Below are 24,333 nucleotides of genomic sequence, written 5' to 3'. Positions count from 1 at the left end.
AGCAACAACAAAAAGAATGCCAAATAGATAACAGTCATTTTTATTTCTAGATTTCACAACGCATGTCTTAGTGCAGCTATGTATATGCTATCGAGCTGTTACCTTGGTTACCATGAAATAAAGTAGGCCTTTAACCCTGAGTCCTCTGCTCTGTGATGGAGATGTGCCCTTTCTGCTGATATCCAAACTCAGAGAGAACTGGAAGATTACTACCACCATGCCAATTTTTCCCACTTGCTGGCACTGAGCAGTGAGTCTTTGGTCAACCAGAATCCTTGTAGAACCTTTCAGAATTAGTGTTTCTGAAGGGATCAATTTAATACAGACATCTGAGTTGCCAGAAAGGATAGGTAAGGTGGGTGGTAAAAAGTTACAACTTTCAAAGAAACTTTGTACTTTTTTGAAACAGGGTCAGTATATTCATTTATATATAATGTAGCACTTCAAACAAGTCTTAGCTCTCACGGACCACATTTTAAATGCTTGAGTAGTCACCATACTGCCCAGACCTTTTGTTTTGTTTGGAGACTGTGTCTCTGCCTAGCCCACACAAGCCTAGAATGTATGAGGGGTTTTTTGTTGTTGTTTTTTAAACTCTGTGGTAGGGGTGGGTATCAAGCACAGATAAGAGAGCAGGCTTCAGCATGCACATGCCTCAGTGTGCTATGGAGGTTTGTGCAGTCACTTCGTCCCTTCCACCTTTATGTGGTGTTCAGGAATTGTCACGCTTGCACAGCAAGTGACTTCACCTGCTGAGCATCTTGCTGCCCAAAGTGGTCTTTTTGCCTTGGTCTCCCAAATACTGCAATTACAGACACTAGCTACTTCACTTGGCCTTTTATTTTCCTAATTTTAGAAGAGGAGTGTCAATTTGAGATACAAACTTGCAGATCATTTGAGAAGTGGGAGATGGAGTAATAATGCCTTTCATAGCATTGGGTCACCCTTGTAGGTCACATGATGAGAGTTCATATGACTATGTAGCTCATTTATGTACATTATGAGGAATGTCATTTTTCTGCCATTTGATTATAAAGACTAAGATGCTTTAGAAATGAACTTCACAAAATAAAATAAAATAAAAATTAAAAGAAATGAACTTCACAAATATATTTTCTTTGTGTTTTTTCTTAGCTGTCCTAGACTGGCTTTGTAGACCAGGCTGGTCTCAAACTTACAGAGATCCTCCTGCCTCTGCCTCTGCCTCTGCCTCCCGAGTGCTGGTATTAAAGGCGTATGCTACCACGCCCGGCTCACAAATGTGTTTTAAAATGCCTTGCATAAACACTTACTGTTTTGTTTCTTTTTATGAATAGATTCAGATAAATCTAATACTGTCAAGTTTGGGGGGATGTATGTTTTGGTTGTGTGTCTATTCATAAAAACAAAGAGGCCTTTAGTCAGGGATTCTAATAGGAATTGGTATGTGTGGGCACAGAGAAGTGTGTTTGTGTGTGTGTGTGTGTGTGTGTGTGTGTGTGTGTGTGTGTGTCTGTGTGTCTGTGTGTGTTTTGTATGTCCTATTCTATCACTTCCCACTGCCTTGTTCCTTTTGAAACAGGCTCTTTGACTAGGAAGCCCCAACCTAGTCTTCACTCCTTACAGTCCTGAGCTTTTTATGTGGATGCTACAGAATTAAGCTCTGGTCTATTTGCTGGCCCTAGGGAGGCAGAGGCAAGAGTATCTCTGAGTTTGAGGCCAGCCTGAGCTACATAGGCTCCCACTGAGCCATCTTCTTTACAGAATATTACTTTTCCCCCACTCCATAGTATTTCTCTGTGAAGCCCTAGACCAGGCTGGCCTCAAACTCAGATCTGCCTGCCCCTGTCTCCTGAATGCTGACATTAAAGGCATGTATCACCACCACCCAGCTCCAGAACATCTGTTTTTGGTTTTTTGAGACAGGGTTTCTCTATGTAACAAGCCCTGGCTGTCCTGGACTTGCTTTGTAGACCAGGCTACCCTCTAACTCACAGAGATCTGCCTACCTCTGCCTCCCAAAGCTGGGATTAAAGGCGTGCACCACAAAGCCTTGCTCAGAACATCATTTTTTAAAAAGAGATTATTTATTTATTATGCAGACAATGTTCTGTCTGCATGTACAGAGGACACCAGATCTCATTACAGATGATTGTGAGCCACCATGTGGTTGCTGGGAATTGAACACAGGGCCTTTAGAAGAGCAGCCAGTGCTCTTAACCTCTGAGCCATCTCTCCAGCTCCAGAACATCATTTTTTAACACATTATTCAGAGTACAAATTTCTTACTGTCTGTTGCACAGAAGAAGACTGGGTAAGGTCCTTGGTTTTGCCAGTTGCCTGGTCCAGGTGACCCTTTTAGGAACTTTAATTAGTGATAAGATAGAAACCCAGATTTCAGGGTGACTGTAGATGGTAAGGAAACAGAATTGGGCAGCAGCATAGATAGTGTGGGTGAAGGTAAGTTTGAAGTAATGACTGTCGGGGAAATACTGGTTTGTGTGATGGGGAAGTCAGGAGAGTGTCAGATTCCTTGGGATTGGAATTATAGTCCAGGAGAGCCACCCTGCCCCTCTACAAGAGCAGCAAGTGCTCTTAACTGATGAGCCAGCCTCTTTTCTTTTTCTCAATTACCGACACCCTGCCCACCCACCACCCACCCCCGCTGTTTGGTTGGTTTGGGTTTTTTGTTTTGTTTTTGAGACAGGGTCTCGGTATGTAACCCTGGCTATCTTGGAACTCACTGTGTAGATCAGGCCGGCCTCAAATTCATAGAGATCCTCTTGCCTCTGCCTTCCGAGTGCTAGGATTTAAAAGCATGTGCCACATTGCCTGGCTGCTTCTTTTATTTAAGTGTGTTCACCATTGGCTGTGTTGTAATCCAGAACACTCTATGAATCCAAATTAATAATTTAAATTCATTAAGCCGCTATTTGAGGGCTAGGGGAAATGGATTTATTGAAGGATGTATAATATATTGGCACGTTTAATTTCCTTATTCCCTAACTCATTTCTCTTCCTTTATTCTACTTCCCAAAACGTGAAGCAGAACCAGATAGAAGTGGTTTTGGGGATGAAGTTGGATTAACAGCTTCTAAGTTAGAGGCTTTGCTGAGTTAATTTTCTGATTAGACAAGTGTTTACATATAAATGTGAGTGTTTAGACTAGTTAGGTTCACTAGTGATATTCTCAGGAAAGGAAAATGGTCCGTGGCTGGGCTTTAATTTTCAGATTAGGGTAAAATGATATATTTAGCTTTCAGAAGATGTAGAGTCTCTGACCACTGTAACCTTGTATTCATTTCTTGTGTATGTTGTAACAGTGCAACAAACCAAGGGGTAATTTCGCTTTGTTTTAATGACTACTTACATGGGTGGTATGGGTATGTACTTGTGGAGGTCAGAATAGCTTTGTGTGGGTCACCTCTCTCTCCCCCTTATGTAGGTACTGGGGATCAGATTCCAGTTACCAAGCCTTGAGCTTTAGGCACTTTACCCTACCTCATCTGCCCCTGACTGGTGTTTTTTAACTGAAATTTACATCTTCTAGCTGCTGGGAAGGCTAAAAACTCAGGGGTGACAGTTGGCCATCCTCTCTATGAGGATCTTCCTTATCTCTCCTCACTTCTGGTAGCTGGCAGCAGTCTTTGGCTGCCCCTGATTCACATGGGTGTCACTTCAGTCTCTGCCTGTCATAGCACGCTCTTAAAATTTTCCTTCATTTCATAAGGACATTCGTCTTTGGAACCATATTAAATGAGTATGGCTTCATTTTTACTTGATTACATCTGCAAGACTGTATTTCCAAATAAAGGCACATCAGAGGTACCAGGGATTAGGCATAATGGGGGGAATAAGACGTATTGTGAAATTATCTTCACTGATGTAATGGGAGCATAGACATTCAGCATTTGTGTCCCACAATTAAAATAGGAAAACTAGTCCCTTTGATTAACTCTAAGGTTTTGTTGTTGTTTCTTGAGACCGTAGCCTCTCTAGTAATAGAAATTATTTGTACAGTATATGAAACAGGTTTTTGTAGTTTTGTTTTGTTTTGTTTTTCAAGATAGGGTTTCTTGGTGTAAAGGCCCGGGCAGTCCTGGACTTGCTTTGTAGACCAGACTAGCCTCAGCTCACAGAGATCCACCTGCCTCTGCCTCTGCCCCTGCCCCTGCCCCTGCCCCAAGTGCTGACTTAAAGGCGTGTGCCACCACCGCCCAGTGTTAAACAGGCTTTTAACTAATAGTGTCTCTGGAATTTTTGTCCCATTTTTCAGTAGTGTTCCAGCCTTGTGCTCTTTAGATTCCTCTACAACTGGTCTGAGTGTCTGGAGGGGGGCCTGTGGACATGGCAACACATAGACACATGTACACAAAGCTCAGAAATCTGTACTTTGACTAGTACCTGGTGGCCTTTGTGCCTGAGTAAGTCTGGGAAACATAACTATGCAGATGGATAAACAGCCGTTACTGTGAATGGATGTCCAAATGGGTTTGTGACTTGATTAGGCTGTGTGAAAGACCTGGTGCTGTGGAGCAAGGAAGCCACTGAGTGTGTCACTGGTTTCTGCTCCAATGATCATCACCAGTACCAGGATTCAACCAGCGATTCATAAAATAATTGGGCATGGGGAGGGGCTTAACTATTTTAGGTAATTCTAATATTGAGCATATTTAAAGACCAGGTCACTAATAAGTACAAAACCGAAGGATTTAGAAAAAGGATTTAAGTCTTGTCCTTTCAGTTTTGATTTAGCATCTTAGATTAAAAAGATTATGCTTTTTTTGATGTTCTTTGAAGAGAAACCTTTTACAAAGTAGTTGTTTGAACTATAAATTCCTAATTAGCCCACAGTTATAAAGGAAACTGGTAAAAATGTCCCATCATAGTAACTGGAGGTCTAATAGCGTGCTGTACTTATTATATGGATAAGTAATAATACTTGGGTAATATAAAATATTACACATCAGATTATTTGTTTATTTATTTATTTATTTGGTTTTTCAAGACAGGATTTCTCTATGTAGCCTTGGCTGTCCTAGACTTGCTTTGTAGACCAGGCTGGCCTCGAACTCACAGCAGTCTGCCTGCCTCTGCCTCCCAAGTGCTGGGATTAAAGGCATATACCACCATGCCCAGCCAGATTAATAATTTAATTGAGACATGTTTTGATATTTTGCTTGTTACCAAGCTTACTGCCTTCTGTGTTAACTACCTTTCATTTTCCTTTAAGGTAGGTTATCATGGACCTGCGGCAGTTTCTTATGTGCCTGTCCCTCTGCACAGCCTTTGCTTTGAGCAAGCCTACAGAAAAAAAGGACCGAGTACACTATGAGCCTCAGCTTAGTGACAAAGTTCACAATGATGCTCAGAATTTTGACTATGACCACGATGCCTTCTTGGGTGCAGAAGAGGCAAAGACTTTCGATCAGCTGACACCAGAAGAGAGCAAGGAAAGGCTTGGGTAAGTTGCCTGCTCTTGGCCGGGGCAGGGTTCAGAAGGTTCTAGGTTGAGAAACACCACTTATAAATCAGCTAATTTTTTCCCCTTTCCTGTTTCAGTCACTAATAAGTCTGTCCTGAGCACTGTCTTTTGAGTACTAACAACAGAATTGCTACCACTAAAATCTAATAAGATCTCTGCTTTCATACACTTCCCCACTGAATAGCAATATGTACATCATTCTTCTACAAAGCAAAATCATCTTCATAAAAGTACCCAGCAGAGCTGAAAGATGGCTCAGTGGTTAAGAGCACACACTGCTCTTGCAGATAGATGACCCAGATTCAGTACCTAGCACTGATGTCAAAAGTTACCCATCTGTAACTTCAGCTCCAGGGTATCTGATGCCTTCTAGACTCCAAAGATGATGCCCTTACTCACGTGCACATGGTAACACAGACTTATTTACACATAACTTTAAAATAATAAAATATTTTTCCTAATGTACCAGTAGTACTGTATCCAGCTTAAGCTTATTATCTTGCTTCCAGAACATTACATAGGAGTTCTTAGTTCTGCTGCTACCAATTTTGAAAAATTTCCTGTAATTTATTCATTGATACCCAAGCCAAGTAATATCTACCTAATAAACTACCTGTTTTTGTAAAGTTTATTATTTCCTGGTGTCTTAATAAAAGTCTAACCAGAGCCGGGCGTGGTGGCGCACGCCTTTAGTCCCAGCACTCGGGAGGCAGAGGCAGGCGGATCGCTGTGAGTTCGAGGACAGCCTGGTCTACAAAGCGAGTCCAGGACAGCCAAGGCTACACATAGAAACCCTGTCTCAAAAGACAAAAAAAAAAAAAGTCTAACCAACCATGTCTTTAGCAGGGGTGTCCAACGTTTTGACATTGTAATGTGATATCATCTACAACAAAACTAGGGCTGGCGTATAGCTAATGGGGGAGAGCACTTTCTTGTATATTCAGGCACCTGTACTTGATCCCTAGTACCTCAGAAAACAACAGAAGAAGTAAGACAAAAATTACCATAACAAATATTGGCCTCATTTTCAGAATGGGACTGGCTTTCAGTGATGCTATTCTAATCAAGTTTTGTGGCCCTAAGCAGCTTCTCAACAGAAAGACTTCACTAGGGGCTCTGGAAAGATGCCTCAGTGGGTGAGAGCACTGACTGCTCTTCCAGAGGACCTGGGCTGGGTTCCCAGCAGCTCATAGCCACCTGTAGCTTGACTTCCATAGGGTTCAGTGCCCTCTTCTGGCCTCCATGAGTGCTGCACACATGTGGTGCACAGATAACACCTGTAGGTGAAACACATACACATGGGTTTTTTGTTTTTGTTTTCTATTTTTTTTAATCTACACTTAGTAAAATCCTGACTGTTTTGGGAGTTCTAAGCATCTCTCTCTCCCTCTCCCCCTTTTCCCTCTCCCATTCCCCTTTCTTCTCCCTCCTTCTCCCTCTCTCTCCCTCTTTGCCTTTCTCCCTCTCGTCTTCCCTACCAAAACCCTGATTTTTAAGAAAATGCAGGTCAATTCTGTGAAAATAGAAAATACTCTCCTGAGTGAGCACCACTGGTAACGTCTTTGTAGACTGTTTCAGGAGATTGTGTAGCAAGTTGCACCACACCGCAACTTTTTGCTATCATGGGCAATGCTGAGATATTATCATAGAGTTTACTTTGATGGACACTTATATATCAATTAAATCTTTGTTATCTGTTGACTAAAACATGCACTGTTTTATTCTTCAGCACTGATAGAAGTAGTAAAAAGATTTTGCTGTGTAGAATGAACTATATTGCAACATTTGAAGATAGACTCAGAAACATACATCAGAAAGCCATTTTCCGTTAGGTTGCTTCTCTGCCTTTGAGAAACCATGCTTGCCTTCAAGTTTTAACCTTATAACTGTGCTAACAGTGTAGGATGAAATCAGCAGTAGATGAAGGTGTTCTTGGTCCTTTATGTCAAACCTATCAATACTGTATATGTGCAGCCTAACTTTTGGTTTGAATAATTCTCTGCAGAATTACTCTTAAATAATGGATGGCCTTTAGGCTTGGGGTCACTTAGGATAGGTAGGATTTTAGTGAGCCTCCTCTGGCTTTGCAGTTGGTAGAGATGCTAGCAGTTTTCAGTGGGGGAAAGTGTTCAATTTTATCAATAAATATCAAGAGTTCAGCACATTGAGTAGGCTGTATACTGTTAGAAAAACTTGATGGAGCCATTTTTTAAAAAATAGTTTATAAATGAACTAAATAGTTTACTTTCCCCAAATTAGAGTAACAGACATCCTTCATTTATGCAGTGACTACCTTGGAAGCAAGAATCTTAGGTGAATCCAGGCATGTTGGCACAAACCAGTGCTTGGGGAGGCTAAGGGAAAGGATGGCTAGTTCAAGCCTGGACTATATAGTGAGAATGTCTTCCCCACAAGAGAGAAGAATCCCAGATAACTTTTATTATGGCATTTAAAACACTGATTTGTAGCCGGGTGTGGTGGCACACGCCTTTAATCCTAGCAGAGAGGCAGGTGGATTGCTTTAAGTTCAAGGCCAGCCTTGGTATACAAAGTGAGTCTAGGACAGCCAGGGCTACACAGAGAAACCCTGTCTCAAAAAACCGAAAATTAAAAAAAAAATAAAACAAAACCCGAAAACCATTGATTTGGTAAACCGTTCATCAAAATTTGCAAATCACAGAGTCACCCTTTTCCCTCTGTCATTCTATGAGAGTAATTATTAAAGAGAAAATCATTGCTTGTACGTTTAGCTACAAAAATTAATTGAAATCTTTTAAGTATACAGTGTTTTACCTGCATGCACGCCAGAAGAGGGCACCAGATCTTATTATAGATGGTTGTGAGCCACCTTGTGGTTGCGGGAATTGAACTCAGGACCTTTGGAAGAGCAGACAGTGCTCTTAACCTCTGAGTCATCTCTCCAGCCCTGTTTTTTGAACTCCTTAATAAGCATTTTCAGGACAAGTTTAATACATGATTTCTAGTCTCTTAGGGAGGTGTCTTTTCAAGACGTAGTTTATCTGTATAGTGTATATTTTTCGCTTAAGCGTGTTAACAAGTAGAACTTTTTTGGTTTTGGGTTATCTTGGGCTTTTGGACCTTTTGAAATAGGATCTTACTGTATGGACCAAGATGATCTCCATCTTGAGGTTATTCATCCTGAGATTTCAGGCACATCTCCTGGGCACTAGGATTTCATTTGTTTGTTTTTCTTTTTTGAGACAGGGTCTCACTGTATAGCCCTATCTGGTCTAGAATTCAGAGATTCATCTGTCTCTGCCTCCCTGAGTTTCAAGGTGCGTTCAAGCATGCTTAGTTCAGTGCTGGAATTTTCAAGCCTAGCTCTTTTCTACTTGGCTTTATTTAAGAGTGCCGGGTGCTCTGTGACAGGCTTTTGACAGCCTCAGGCTGCCCTTGAGCATACTGTGTAGCTGAGGATTACTTGAACTTCTGAAGCTCCGCCCCTACCTGCTCAGTGCTCAGAGTATAGGTGTGTGCCACTGCATTGGTTTACGTGGTACTGGGGATTGAGCCCAGAGCTCCATGCGTGCTACAGTTCCTTCCTAAGTTTTTGCTTAAAATTTTTTAGATCTGTTTTATGTATATGGATGTTGTGCCTGCATTCATGTATGTGCACCACAGGTATGCCTGGTGTCTGCAGAGGTCAGAGGAAAGCATCAGATTCCTGGAACTGGAGTTAGAGATGGCTGTGAGCTATGATGTAGGTTTTGGGAACTGAGCCTGGGTTCTCTGTAAGAACAAAACTCAGCCATTTCTCCAATCCTTGTTTTCTTTCAGAAAGTTGTTTGCATGTACGTGTAAAACAGGCTATATGTGGCTCATGAAGTAAAAATATTTACTAACTCTTTTCAGAAAGGGTCTGCCAGCCAGGCAGTGATGGTGCACATCTTTAATCCTAGCCCTTGGGAAGCAGAGGCAGGTGGATCTCTGTCTTAGAGGCCAGCCTGGTCTACAGAGTTTGTTCCAGGACAGCCAGAACGACACAAAGAAGTCCTGTCGTTGGGGGCGCACTTCTGGGATTAGGAGGGTTCTAATGCTTTGTTTTTCTTAGTAGCGGCACCATTGGTAGCAAGTACCCTAGAGATAATGCAGAAGTTTTCTTAATCTGTTGATGCTATTAAAATTCTCTGATTAAATTTACCCTGTGTCTGCCAAGCAGTAGTGGTGGACACCTTTAATCCCAGCACTTGGGAGGCAGCAGCAGGCAGATCTCTGAGTTCAAGGCCAGCCTGGTCTACAGAATGAGTTCCAGGACAGCCAGGGCTACACAAAGAAACCCTGTCTCAAAAACACAAAACAAAACAAAAAATATTTACCTTGTGTCCATGCAGGCAGGGGAGAGTGTTCAGGAGATTCTATCTAGTACGGTCCCTTTTCCATCTGTTCTAGAGCTGAAGTTAGATGATACATCTGAGGGAAAGAGCTAAGTAGTAGAGCTAACGCTGTATTAGTGTGAGTCTGTTTAGAGTCTTGTTAGTAAGAACTCTGATTTCTAATCACTTTCTCATGCTCTAGTCATGAGATAAACAAGAACTAAAAGGACATTTGTTACCAATGTGTATCGTTTTTCCATCATGCATAGAAATGTGCTTACTGTTCACTTCTGCTGAAAGTTTTGATACAGAGTTCCCATTTTAAGGCGGCTGCTTATTGTGAGGCTGTACGTAGACTAGGCTCTATGAGTAGGAAGTTACATCTTTGTGGTTTTATATCACTGGTGCTAGAGATCGAACTCAGCTCCTCACAACCAGCAGGTAAGCACTGTACCCCTGAGCCATGTTGATAGTCCATTGACTTATTTTTAGATCCTTAATTAAAATGACATATCTAGGAGAAAGAGCTTATAAAGGAAGTAGATCCATTTCTTCCTTAGCCTGTTTTGCTTTATAATCTGCCTGCCAATAACCTCTCAGCTTATTAACAGTCTTATAACCAGGAGTACGTTTCCATTCTATATCATTTTCTCAGAGTTCTGTTTTCATGACTATATATAAAAATCCAATTTAATGTAATGCATAAAAGCTACTGACATTTTTAAGATTAGCACCTCCTATATTCATTTGTTTTTTTTTACAGTTACCGTGCCATAAAATATATGACTCATTTTTTTTTGAGACAAAGGCCTACCTGAGAGCTTTAAAAAAATAAAAAGTTTATATGTTTTAACAAAAGTACAACTTTTTTCTAAAAGCAACTAATTTTTAAAATTCTGATTTAGATATCTTGAGTTCTAAGGGAATCATTGTTACTGCTTGTGAGTATTCACCAGTAGGTGCACCTTCTCTTAGAGACATAGTAAAGAAAAACATATAAAGATTTACATCACGTTGGATACAAAAGTGAGAACCCAAGTGGAGCAGATGTTCAGATTAGGCTCACCCAGCTAAAGAGATTGGCATGGACCTGGTCACCTTTTCCAGGTGGCTTGTTACAAGCCAGGAACAGGCCAACAAAGAAAAGGTATTTCATTGTCTGTTTTGGAAGCTTCTCCTTTTTTTCCCCTCCCATTTTCCATGTGCTAGCCTGGGCAACACCTCTATGGTCACAGCACACTCCTGGCTACGTCCAGGGACTGTGGGTTTTTAACCTGTTGCTGGATTTCTCTGCATTTTCTACAGAAAGATTGTAAGTAAAATAGATGACGACAAGGATGGGTTTGTCACTGTGGATGAACTCAAAGGCTGGATTAAGTTTGCACAGAAGCGCTGGATTCACGAGGATGTAGAGCGGCAGTGGAAGGGGCACGACCTCAATGAGGATGGCCTCGTGTCCTGGGAGGAGTATAAAAATGCCACCTACGGCTACGCGCTAGGTAGGTCCCTACGCTCTGGGGGAACAGCCTTGTGGACCTGCCCCTTGAAACGCAACTGTTTTGTCTTGTAGAATGATTGTAGATAAAATAGACGCGGATAAAGATGGGTTTGTGACGGAGGGGGAGCTGAAATCATGGATTAAGCACGCCCAGAAGAAATACATATATGACAATGTTGAAAACCAGAGGCAGGAGTTTGATATGAACCAAGACGGCCTAATCTCCTGGGATGAGTACAGAAACGTGACTTATGGCACTTACTTGGGTAAGGGGCAGATGTCAGGCTGGCCGAGACTGTGGTCCTGAGTCAAAGAAACAAATGGGTCTGACAGGAAAGGGGGAACACTGTGCTGGATTTCTATAGTGTGATTCTGAGTTGACTCCCCTTTGTTTCATTAATTTAAAATTTGTATATTGTACATTTAAATTTTTAATTTTGCTACTCTTAAGGATCCTCTACATCTTTAGCACTGCAAATCTATTTTGCCTTTTTTTCCTTTGTATCTCATGTAAAGGTAATTTTTAGAGTAGATTTCATATGTAAGACTGCATTGTTTCAGCGGTGCAGAGCAAGAGGACTTGCTTTCAGGTGTCTCTTACTGTGGTACTATTCAAATTTTGGGCCTGAAATTCAAATCAAATTAGATCCTTTTGTAACTGGTGAGAATAAGAGGAAATTATTGGGAATGAATGAAATAAAATTCAAATAGGATAGCTCTCAGTATGTCATGCTTATTGAAGTTTAGAAATGAAAATTTCCCATTTGTTTTCTCTGGCACATGAGTTTATATGAGCCTGCTTTGCAAATGTTTCAAGGCAAATGTTGCTTTGATTGCTTTGTTATTGATTTGGTAGCCTCTTTCTTTGTTGGGGCCACTGGTTAATAATTTTCTTTGACTTTGATGCTTCTGCTTGCCTGCTGCTGAGCTCCAGGTGGCAGTGTTACTGAGCTGATGAGCAGGGTACTTTTATAGTAGAGATCGCTGTGTTGTATACAGTCTCAACTTGAGACATAAATTATAAATGGTACTTTTTGTATGTTTTTCTGGAATTAGGCAAATTAGGGTTGCAGGAAACATTTCTCACCACTGACTAACAAGCAGTGTAAAAAGGTCTGTTTCCTCACCAGATAGCCAGCTGTCCATGTTAATTACAGGACTGCATGCATTTCTAGTGAAGAGACTTATTTCTGTATTGGGCCTGTTCTCATTCCTAGGACTGAAGTGGCAGTCTCTCCGGGCTTGACATTTAGCCAAGAGCCAGACATATCCACCCAATTAAGAACATGTGTATTAAGGACCCAGCACAGATGGAGAAGCATTCCATGTTTCTTGCTCTCTGGCTGAGACCCAGCACCCTTCTGACTTAATCAGAATTAATTATAAATATGAAGCAAAGGCTAGACTAGACTATCCATGATCTCAACAAAATGGTGTGCTAATAAAGCTCAGCTCAGGCGTAGTTACTCCCTTGCTGTCCAGAATTCTGCTTCAATTGTATATAATTATGTACATAAAAATCTGTTGAGAGCTTCTTGCCTCACAGGGCTGATGATTCAATGCAGTGGGTATTTCTGCTGCCTGAGACAGCACAAGCACTGGCTGACGGAATGATGTCTTTATAAGGCCTCTTTCCTAGGAGGACTATGGGTGATCAGCCCTCAGCTGTAGACAAGTGCTGAGGAGTTTTGTGAGAATGTGTCCTTGATTCAGTCGGAGTTTGTGTATAAATCATCTCAGCTCTAAAGGCTGTTCAGTGATCCAACTTTCCACAAAAGGAGCATTTGTACTGTATGCACTCACTGTCTCTCTCGTAAGTAAAATAAAAAATACCAAGATTGGCCCTGTTTAGAGTAGAACTGGAGGCTGTAAGCAAAGCCAGCAAAGGACTGCAAACTGGTGCTGCTTAAAGTAGTCTGCCTTCCTCTTCTGTTCTTATAGGAGTGTGTTACTTCAGGACACTTGATTCTAGTCACCGTGTTTACTGCAAGGGAGGGGGCAGAGAGGGCTCTTGGAATCTAGTCTGAATACACACTTACATAACTTACTGAAACTTGATATTTGTTTTAAACTGACAATTTAGTATTTTCCTTTCCTTTCCTTCTCCATCTCTAACCTATTATGGTTTTGAGTTTCCCTATGCAGAGTCACACGGCCTTATGTGATTCAATATTAGTGCTGTTTACTAAATTTTTGGCAATCAACAAAGAACCGTCAAGCTATTTAGTTTTTAGGATAGGGCAGGTTTTAAGTTTGGATTTTATTGTTTGTCTACCTGCTTCAGTTTTTGTTTGTAGTGGGGCTGTTTCTTTGGTTTTTGTTTTTTAGAGACAGGGTCTCTATGTAGCCGTGGGTGCACTGGAGTTTGCCATATAGACCAGGCTGGCCTTGAACTCACAGAGGTTTGTCTGCCTTTGTCCCTTAGCCTCTAGAGTGCTGGATTGAAAGGCATGAGTCACTATACCTTTTTTATGTTTGTTTGTTTATTTGTTTAAATGTGTTTAAAATATAGAAAGCAATGTTAGCCTCTAAGAGCAGACGTCAGCAATATGGCACTATTGTTAAAAAAAGGGCCCAGTTGAGCTTTTAGATAAGTAGCATCATGCCTTTTTATTTAGTGTGTTTCAGGAACAATAATTTCTTACTTTAATGTGGTATCTTCTACTTCACACCTCCATCTTTTGGTCCATAGAGCAGCCTGGTTTCATAGTCTCCGCAGTTAGCTCCTTTATATTTTTGAGCTTACAGAAATTGAATGTTAGTCTCCTAGTTGCTTATGCGAAGGCTAGCTGTTGCCTAATAACATGTAGATTACTCTACATCCCATTTGGTTTTATTTTATTTTATTTTATTTTTTTAAGCTTTATTAATGTATCCAAGTGCTCTATCTGCATGTATACCTGCAGGCCAGAAGATGGCATCAGATCACATTATAGATGGTTGTGAGCCACCATGTGGTTGCTGGGAATTGAACTCAGGACCTCTGGAAGAACAAGTGGTGCTCTTAACTACTGAGCCATCTCTCCAGCCCTGTATTTTGATTTTTTTTAAAAGAGGATTTTACTCTACTTTTAAGTATGTATATGTGTTTCCATGTATGGGTATACGCCAAAGGAGGCCAATAGAGGATGTTGGGTCCCCTGGAACTGGAGTTACAGACAGTTATAAGCTGCTATGTGGGTGCTAGAAATTGAACCCAGGTCCTCTGGGAGAGCAGACAGTGCTCTTAACCACTGAGCCAACTCTCCAGCTCCATATTTTAGTATTTATTTTCTAATATAAGCTTGATCAAAGTATAATTGACATCTAGAATGTATCTATCATTTTCCAAAATTTCCTTAGGTTTTAACTTCCCCTCTGCCTCTGTCCCTAATAAACTGTTGGCCTACTTTCTATAACTGAATCCATCTGTATTTTTTTACTTGTAATTTTCAGAAGATTTTGGTGAGGGTAGGTAGAGTTAGCGGCACCATTCAAAATAGTGATGTTTTTGTTGCGTAAGTCTAAGTGTCCTTGAAATGAGTTGGGACAAAAGACCTTTGATATATCTAGAGTCTTTTTGGTTTTTCAAGACAGGGTTCCTCTGTGTAGCCTTTGCCGTCCTGGACTCGCTTTGTAGACCAGGCTGGCCTCAAACCGATCCACCTGCCTCTGCCTCCCAAGTGCTGGGATCAAAGGTGTGCGCCACCACGCCTGGCTATCTAGAGTTTAAATGGAAGTTTAACATTCAATTAAAAAAAATGGCAGTAGCTGATAGTCACCATTGGGTGCCAACTATATATACACCAGTTTTTCAGGCCTTTAGTTTGGTCTTTTTTTTTTTTCTTTTTTCTTTTTTCTTTTTTTTTTTTTTTTTTTTTGGCTTGTTGTCTTGAGACAGGATTTTTCTATGTAGCCCTAGTTGTCCTGGAACTCCCTCTGTAGACCAGGCTGGCCTCAAACTCACAGAGATCCGCCTGCCTCTACCTCCCAAGTGCTGGGATTAAAGGTGTGTGCCACTGCCACCACCAGCTGTTTGTTTGTTTAGTTGTTTTTATAACTACCTTTAAGTCAGGTACAATATCATGTTACAGATTAGGAGACTGGGATACAGTTAAGTTTCTTGCCCAAGAGTTGGAGAGTTGCCTCTGCAATTCAGAGCACTTGTTGTTCTTGAAGAGAACTGGGTTCAGCTCCTAGCACCCACATGGAGGCTCACAACCATCTGTAACTCCAGCCCCAGGAGATCTGGTGTCCTCTTCTGACCTCTGCAGGCACTAGGCGTATACATGGTGCACAGACATACTTGTAGGCAAAATACTCATGCACATAAAAAAAATAAGATAAAAAAAGAAAAAGAAAAAAGATGCTTGCCCAAGGCCACACAGCTAGAGGTGATTAGAACCTCCACTGCTTCCCAGATAGAATGAAGAAAGTCAAGCCTCTATTCGCCTTAGGATGCACCAGTGGGGATAATTGAGCACAATTGAGTTGAGTAAGCAGGGGCCAGTTTCATGTTGAATGGCAGCCCTTTACCTTCAGCTTGGACCTGATTAAGAGGTGTGATCACTGAAGCTTGACCAAGACCAAGTGTCTCTACTTCTGCTTCTGAAACCAAAGGTCATTTCTTCGTGCTTGGTTTAGCTTCACCTGGACATTCATTGTTTGGTTTATTGTTTTTGAAATCAGTCTGATCCCTTTCCTTTTGTGTTTTCTAAAAGCCTTTTAAGATCATACCTAAATTTTTGTTTTTTTAGACGATCCAGACCCTGATGATGGATTTAATTATAAACAGATGATGGTTAGAGATGAACGGAGGTTTAAAATGGCAGACAAGGATGGAGACCTAATTGCCACAAAGGAGGAGTTTACAGCTTTCCTGCACCCTGAGGAGTATGACTACATGAAAGACATAGTTGTGCAGGTGGGCGAGGCCAAGGGTTCCCAACAGCAGCCAAGCCATGCCTCCTGTTGCCTCTGTGCTTAGAGTGGTGGCTTCTGTGCCGTGGTAGATGCAGAAGCTAAGCAGCATCACTGTTTATAAGTGCCTTGCGCTTATCATTACATTGTCCATCAAATAATGAGTCTTTCTGTGTCATGGTATTTCATAAAGCTAAGAATAAGAGGAAATCTTATTCTTTCATATTCTATGATTGTTGTTCAGAGGCCAAGTAATGACGTGATACTTGGGAGTCCTCACAGAAGGCAGCTTACTGACAATGTAGAATCACCGCCCTAATCAGTAGAGTTCAGCATGACGAGGGCTACAGCCCTTTGTCATGCGGTGGTGTCCCCCAAAAGACTCACAGCTATAGTAAGAGGCATAAGAAATTGCTAACGTTTAATGATGCTCTAACTAGAAGAATTGAGTAACCTTCATTCTGTTTTTGGTTTGGTTTGGATTGGATTGGGTTTGGGGTGTTCTGTTTTTGTGTGCATTTGCAGTTAGATGTCGAGCTGGCTTGGAGACTGGGTATCCCTCCGTATCTCCAGCGTGGGCTCTGCAGTGTAGGCTGGTTTGACCTTCAGCTTGGGGATGAGCATTGCCTCTCTGACCTCCCAAGAGTCAGCAGTTACAGGGCTGTGCTCTTTTCTGGTTTTAAGCATACACACCGCACTGTCACCTGCACAGTTCAAATAGAAACTAACAGTGCTTTTGTTGTTTGCTCTTTAGGAGACAATGGAGGATATAGACAAGAATGCTGACGGTTTCATTGATCTAGAAGAGTATATCGGTGAGTGTCCTGGTGTCCCTGAGTATTGAAATGCTTTGCAGGCTGTTGTCATTCGCTGAAGCAGCTTACCACATCGGTCAACTCCTAACAGATGTGATGACTCATGTAACTTGAGCTGGGGAGAGTGGCATATCCCAGTTTTAGCCAGAGGACCTGAGTTTCCTTCCCAGCACCTACACTGGATGTCTCACAACTGCCCATAACTCCCACTCCAGAGAATCTTCTGCTGTCCGACACCACCTGCACTCATACAGGCACACACCTTCACAGAGATGCACAGATGCATATATGCACACATAATTTTAAGTAATAATTAAAAAAGCATATCAAATAAATTGTTGGAAAAGCCAGGGATGGTGATACCATCCTGGAATCTCAGCACTTGGCAGGTAACTGCAGGAAGTTGAGGATTTTAAGGCCAATCTGGACTGTGAAACAAAAAAGACTAGTGGACGGATGACTAGCCAAGATTCCCTGACTGTGTTACGTACGCTTTCTGTCTTGAGTCCTCTGATAAGTCTCCGTTCTATTTAGGGTGTTTATTTTGACCATTTCCCCTTTCAGTTGTCTCTGTGAGGGAGCAGGAAGAGGGCTACAAATAAAACCTGAGAATGGACTGAAAATATTTTTTTTATTCTTTGAAATTTCTATGTATGTATATAATGTGTAATAATCATATCTAGTTCCTACTTCTCTGTGAAACTTGTTTTATTGTCCTGAGAATAATTTAGCAAATTACCTTATAATTACTAAGTGTCTTTGTTACAAATGGCACCCTGTTTTGAAACATACATAATTTTTTTCTAGTACACACTTTTTGGAATTTGTAACCATTTGAGTGTTTACATCTGTTCCTCCTATTAATGCCTTATCAAGTGAACAGTCTGTGTTGTTTTCTCCCATTCTGTGGCTTTGATTGCTTCCTTCACATGCAGAAGCTTTGTAGTTTTGTATGATTTCATGGTCTGCTTTTACTTGTGTTGTCCGTGTCTTAGCGTCTCAGACAAGCTGCCCCTCCTGTTCTGGTGGCGTGCCTTGTGCTCCTCTATTGATGTCACAGTTTAGAACTTTGCGCTTATGTGTGGTTTGGTCAGTCTTCTATAGACGGACATGCAGCTTTCCAAGAGCCATTTGCTGAAGATGTTGTCCTTTCTATAATGAGAATCTTGTGGCTACAGATACAGAGATTTATTTCTGGCCTCACAGTTCTGTTGGCACTTATTTGTACTTACTCATAGTAAATTTTCTAGTGAGCTTCTGTTTTGTTTTTCAATCTCTGATTATCACCTCTGGTATTAAAAGTATTAACCCTGAAGAAGGGCAGCCTTGAGACTTGCCTCTGTTAGTGTCAGTACGTAGTGCTGGGCAGCATCACTCCTTCACCTAATCGCTCATCGTCCCTGCCAGAGAAAGTGGAGTGAACAGTGACAGATTTTTGTGAAATGATTGAGTTTCATCACAATAGCACCTTGTTTCCTTAACCCAAGTTGATGTTTACCAGATTTTCTACTTTTAACTATTAAATATTCTTCGTTTTGGCATTTTGCTGCTACAGTAAAAACTTGAGTTCTCCATTAAACTTTCTGAAGCAGAGAAAATTGGGCTTACCACAGTTAAGTAACATCACTTGCCAAGCATTGAGGCCAAATAAGGAGAGACAGTTTTTCCTCTGTATCCCACAGGTCCAGGGGCACAGGAAATGCATTCTGAAGCTGCAGAACAATCAAGGATGTGTGTGGTCAATAACTATTGCAGACCTGTGCAGCTGGGTGCTGGGCTTACAGACCTCAGATTCTCTCCCCAACAGTATCTTCCAGTTTGTAGGCATGCACCAGTTTCTGCCCTGTTAAGAAAGAGACCATAAAGAAAAGCTGAAGGGCCATCTGTCCAGCCCCCTTTGCTCCCTCCTTCCCTCCCTCCCTCTCTTTCTTTCTTTTTTCTTTTTGGTTGTGAGCCTATCCTTAAATGGCTAAGCCATCTCTCCAGCCCATATGTTTCTGCACTCTTTTTCTTTTCCCCCTCCGAGACAGGGTTTCTTTGTCTCTGGGATTATTTCTAAACTTTTAAAAGACTTTTTTTTTTAAAGATTTGTTTATTTATTATATATACTGTACACATCAGATCATATTATAAATGGTTGTGAGCCACCATGTGGTTGCTGGGATTTGAACTCAGGACCTCTGGAAGAGCAGTTGGTGCTCTTAACCACTGAGCCATCTCTCCAGCTCCTTAAAAGACTTTCAAAAGGTAGTCTGAATAAAAAACTCAGTTTCTTAGTATTTTATCTAATGGATTGAATACTTTTATTTTTATTTTTTATTATTTTTTACATATACATTTATATTATTACACATATATACAATAGATAACCTATAGCAAGAAGAACCATAAACACAATCAGAATATAAATGTTATATTCTTAGTGTTTTGGCTATTTGTATTTGACAGCCTTGAAGAAGACATCTTTCCTATCTTGGTGCATCTAAATTTCTGAATGTAAATCAATCTCCATCACATATTGTCATTATCAACCTAGAACACCTATCTAGACCTAAAAATATCTTAACCCCTAAACAACTAAGCTACATTGTAAAACTAAGCTACCTGGTCTTCAGCTCCATCAGAGACTTGAGAAGGAATAAACTTGATTACCTGAGTATACCAGGAGTGCAGGTTAGCAGCTTTCCAAATGAAACATGACAGAGACAGTTTTCTACTTGGATAGTCACCCAAAATTCTCTATAATGTTAGAGCATCATCTTCAGCCTTCTGGCCCAATATATCTGACAGACATATTTGTGAGTCAGGAACTATTGAGGACTTGCTTACCGTCTCTTGGCAGAGTTTGGCTGTCTACCCTGCCTGCATCCAAGCTTGCCCTTTTTTAAAGGCAGAATTCTGTCTGTGGTAGAAATGAGGACCTTTTGCCTGATGACTTGTTTGTCACATTTGAAGCTATTTCCATAAGGATGTTCTTTGATGCTAATCATCCTCTTTGAGGTAGGCTGGGTGTTGCTGATTGAATACTTTTAAATAAACTAAAATAATTTTTGTCGTTTTTACTCATATACCTTTAAAATGTGCTTATATGGTATAGTTTAGCTTCTGTTTTGTTTTTATTCCTTGGGATAGGGTCTTGCTGTGTGTCCCGGCTGGCCCCACACTTGTGGCCATCCTTCTGGCTCTGCCTTCCAAGTGCTGGGACTACAGGTGTGCCCTACCAGACCAGACCTAAGAGAAAATGTGACATACACCATTCACTTACATATTTTTAAGTTGCCTTCTAAAATATTTAATTAGACATCTAAACCATTATAAACTGGATGGCACCTGCCTGTTATCCAGCACTTAGTAGCCTGAGGCAAGAGGATTTTGTGAGATTGAAATTCATCAGCTTTTAAAGGTAATTCAAAAGTTTAAACTTGGAAGGAATATTGGATGATGCACAGGATTGAGTTTATAAACTGGTAATGGCATTGTGGTTATGTGAGAAAAAGCCCGTCAATTTAGAGCTATATTCAAAAGGTATGGGGGTTGGTGGTACCTAGCATTAGCCCTAAACTAATTCACAGAGTTGGGGGGAGGGAGGGGAGAAGGGGTGTCATAGATGGACATGTGGCAAAAACTTGCGGCTGTTGAGTTTGATAATAGCTAAGTGGTAGACCTATGATTTTTTTTTTGTACCATTGTGTACGTTTGAAAGTTTTCATAATGAAAACAAGTGCAAAGTAGGATGCTAGTCTTGATGCCTAGAATACAGTAAGTACCCAGTTAATGTTAATGGCTTCACTCTGTAGTCCAGGCTGGCCTCATACTAAGATCTCCACCTGCCTCTGCCTCCCGAGTGCTGAGACTAAGGATGTGTGCCACCACATCCAGCTAACTGTTAATTTGTATTTATTATTGTTTAGTATTATTTAGTATTGTTAAAGGGAAAATAGTGCTTTGAATTATATATTAATGCATACAGGCATTATCTATACGCTTTTATTAAACTGGAAACACATATTTTTATGTGTTTGTGTTAGGTGCTAGAGGTGAAACCTGGGGCTTTGACATGATACTAGGGCTCTCTATCACTGAGCTGTGCTCCAACCCTATATAATTTTTTAAATGCCAATATTTGCTTGGCAGTGTGACCATTCCTTGATTACAGTGATTTTTGTTTAATTTTGTAGGGGTGTTCATCCCATTTACCAGCCATAAAACGGACAAGAAACAATGTTGTCTTGAAAAAAATAAAAATATAAGCTATTCTCTACTATTTGGATTTTATTTATATTTTGCAAACATGTTTGTATTTTTTCTTGATTTGTTTTGTTTTGGAAGCTTTAATTATCTTGACATAATTACTTGCAAGTGTATTGTGTATTTAAATTGAAATTTCAGAAGGATTGCTTTCCAGAGTAAAGCTTAGTGTTAAGTGTCTTACAGATTAAATTACTCTTTTTTTTAAAAAGATTTATTTATTTATTTATTATGTATACAGTGCTCTGCCTGCATGTACAGCTGTATTTCAGAAGAGGTTTTCAGATCACATTATAGATGGTTGTGAGCCACCATGCGGTGGCTGGGAATGGAACTCAGGACCTCTGGAAGAGCAGTCAGCTTTTAACCACTGAGCCATCTCTCCAGCCCCCTGATTAAATTACTCTTAAGATGTTAATTCAGCTAAGTAGCTGGACAGGTGGTACCTACCTGCAGTCACAGCCCTTGGAAGGCTGAGGCAGAAACATCTCCACTTTGAAGCTTATCTGAACTAAGATCCTATCTCAAAACCAGGAACAAAATGGTACTTATTGTATGCATGTTAACATCATATAAAACAAAAATTTATCTGTTAATTTTTTTTCAAGTAGTTTTCTACTTGTAAATGACAGTTGTATGTCATTACCCCTAAGAGATGGCTCAGGGTTAACCTGTTCTTGCAGAGGACCCAGATTTGGTTCCCAGCACCCACTTGGGACATCTCACTACCGCCTATAACTCTGGCACCAGGGAATCTGGTACGAAACTCTGTAAGCATGCACACACACACACACACACACACACACACACACACACACACACACACACAATTAAAAATAGAAACTTTGTTTTCTAAGAAGAGGAAGTACTGAAGCCTTTGGGACAGCCATGCTGCTTTGTTCTTTCAGCTTTTGAGTTATATGCCAAAATGTGTGATGTATCCATCATCAAAATCGTTTTTAATGATCTCATAGATAAAATTCAGATTCTTAGGTTGGGGTTTTTGTTGCATTGTTTGGGGGGGGTGTCGAGACATGGTTTCTCTGTGTAGCCTTGGCTGTCCTAACCTTGTTTTGTAGCCCAGGGTGGCCTCAGACTCCTAGCAGTCCTCCTGCCTCTGCCTCTCAAGTGCTGGGATTAAAGGCATGCACCACCAAGCCCAGGTGGTTTTTTTTTGTTTTGTTTTTGTTTTTGTTTTTTTTACACACAAAAAAATGGTGTGATGAAGAGATGGCTCAGCAGTTAAGAGCACCAGCTACTCTTCCAAAGGACCCAGGTTCAATTCCCAGCACCCACATGGTGCTGTCTGTAACTCCAGTTCCAGTGTATCAGACTCCATCACAAAAACATGCAAGCAGGTCAAACACCAATGCACATTAAATTAAAAAAAAAAATAGAAGCCCCTGACATGGGAACAGGTTTGTTACCAATTTTCCTGGCCATCAGCTTTCTCAAGACCAACACCAGTGTTGTTAATCATCTCTAGAGCTTCTTATACTCATGTTCAGTTTCATTACGAGTGAAGAAGGGGAAAGCGTAAAGGGGGAACTGGGTAGAAGCCTGAAGAGCTATTAAGAGCCATGCCACGTTCTCACACAGTTGAATCTATCTTTCTTTCTTTTCTTTTCTTTCTTTCTTTCTTTCTTTCTTTCTTTCTTTCTCTCTCTCTCTCTCTTTTCCTTCCTTCCTTTCTTTCTTTCTTTCTTTTCTTTCTTTCTCTCTTTTCTTTCTTTCCTTCCTTCCTTTCTTCCTTCCTTCCTTTCTTTCTTTCTTTCTTTCTTGTTTTTCGAGACAGGGTTTCTCTGTGTTGCCCTGGCTGTCCTGGACTCACTTTGTAAACCAGATTGGCCTCGAACTCACAGTGATCCGTGTGCCTCTGCCTCCCAAGTGCTGGGATTAAAGGCATGCGCCACCACGCCCGGCTACACAGTTGAATTTTTAAAGGAAAAAAAATTATATATGTGGAGTTAAGAATTTGATTCTTTTATGGTTGTCCCTTCTCAGTATACTCTTGAGAGTGTCCCTCTTTGCGTATTCTGATTGAAGGCCACTGGCATAGTGCACTTATGTAGGTGTTGGCTAATATTAGAGAGTTTACTTGAGAATTTAGAACTCTTAACTTTTAAAAACATTATTATTACTATTATTATTATCATCATCATTATTATTGTTATCATTATTATTTCATATCACATCCCGATTGTAATGTGCTCTTGCTCTTATATTCCTTTCCTCCTTTTAAACCAGTGGTCCAACATAATTAGCCACTTGGAATAAAATACAATGCAGTAACCAAGGAGATCTCACCTGGTATTAGTCGGCTTCCTTATCTTTTTTATTTTGAGACAAGTTCTCATATAACCCAAGCTAGCTTTGAACTCCTGCCTCAGGCTTCCAAAGTGCTAGGCTTAACAAACGTGCACCGTCGTGTTCAGCTTCACCTCTGTGTTTCTGCTTTAAAAAAAGATACAGATTCATTGCTTTCCTGCTACTCCATCAGCAGCCGAAAATGCTCCTGTTGAAAGATCAGCAATTAATCCACAGGACAATTACTAAAGTCTAAAGTCTCTTTAGCCTAAGAATTCCGTGGCTGCTGCTGGCTGCCAAGAAGGGCTAAGCCAGGTTAGCATGAGGCAGCCTTTGGCACAGGGCTCACTCACTCTTCTGCTGTATGTGTATGTGTGCACACAGGCGACATGTACAGTCATGATGGAAATGCTGATGAGCCAGAGTGGGTGAAGACAGAGCGCGAACAGTTTGTTGAGTTTCGAGATAAGAACCGGGATGGGAAAATGGACAAGGAGGAAACCAAAGACTGGATCCTCCCTTCAGACTACGACCACGCAGAGGCAGAAGCCAGGCACCTAGTCTATGAGTCAGACCAGAACAAGGTATGTCGCTCAGGCCCGAACAGTCTAGCAAGGTCCAAAGTCTCTTTCTAGGGGGTTGCCCATCATTTTACTTTTGAGTTTTTCCTTTGAGGTAGAATCTTCCTCTGTAGTCCAGGCTAGCCTTGAATAACCCTTCTGTCTGGCTTTCTGAGTACAGGGGTCAAAACACAGGACCTCAGCCATG

The 24,333-nt window shown here is 41.0% G+C and overlaps 1 protein-coding gene across 3 annotated transcripts in view; it reads left to right on the top strand.

Moving 5' to 3' along the window:
- The window catches only part of CALU (calumenin), a 30,863-nt gene that overhangs the window by 4,005 nt on the left and 2,525 nt on the right, over positions 1 to 24,333 (top strand). Inside the window, exons 2-6 of one of the 3 annotated variants that reach the window (XM_084788045.1) lie at positions 5,213 to 5,443; positions 11,369 to 11,562; positions 16,033 to 16,199; positions 16,950 to 17,010; positions 23,950 to 24,149. In XM_084788045.1, coding sequence (XP_084644171.1) covers positions 5,223 to 5,443; positions 11,369 to 11,562; positions 16,033 to 16,199; positions 16,950 to 17,010; positions 23,950 to 24,149 — 843 coding nt within the window. In that variant the 5' untranslated portion in view covers positions 5,213 to 5,222. Of the gene's footprint in view, positions 1 to 5,212; positions 5,444 to 11,103; positions 11,298 to 11,368; positions 11,563 to 16,032; positions 16,200 to 16,949; positions 17,011 to 23,949; positions 24,150 to 24,333 lie in introns of all 3 variants that reach the window. The other 2 variants (XM_084788043.1, XM_084788044.1) reach the window with 2 other exon arrangements.

Source organism: Acomys minous, assembly GCF_964271855.1.
Source record: "Acomys minous genome assembly, chromosome: 6".
In the NCBI taxonomy this organism is placed as follows: domain Eukaryota; kingdom Metazoa; phylum Chordata; class Mammalia; order Rodentia; family Muridae; genus Acomys; species Acomys minous.
This window is presented reverse-complemented; position numbering and strand designations above follow the sequence as displayed.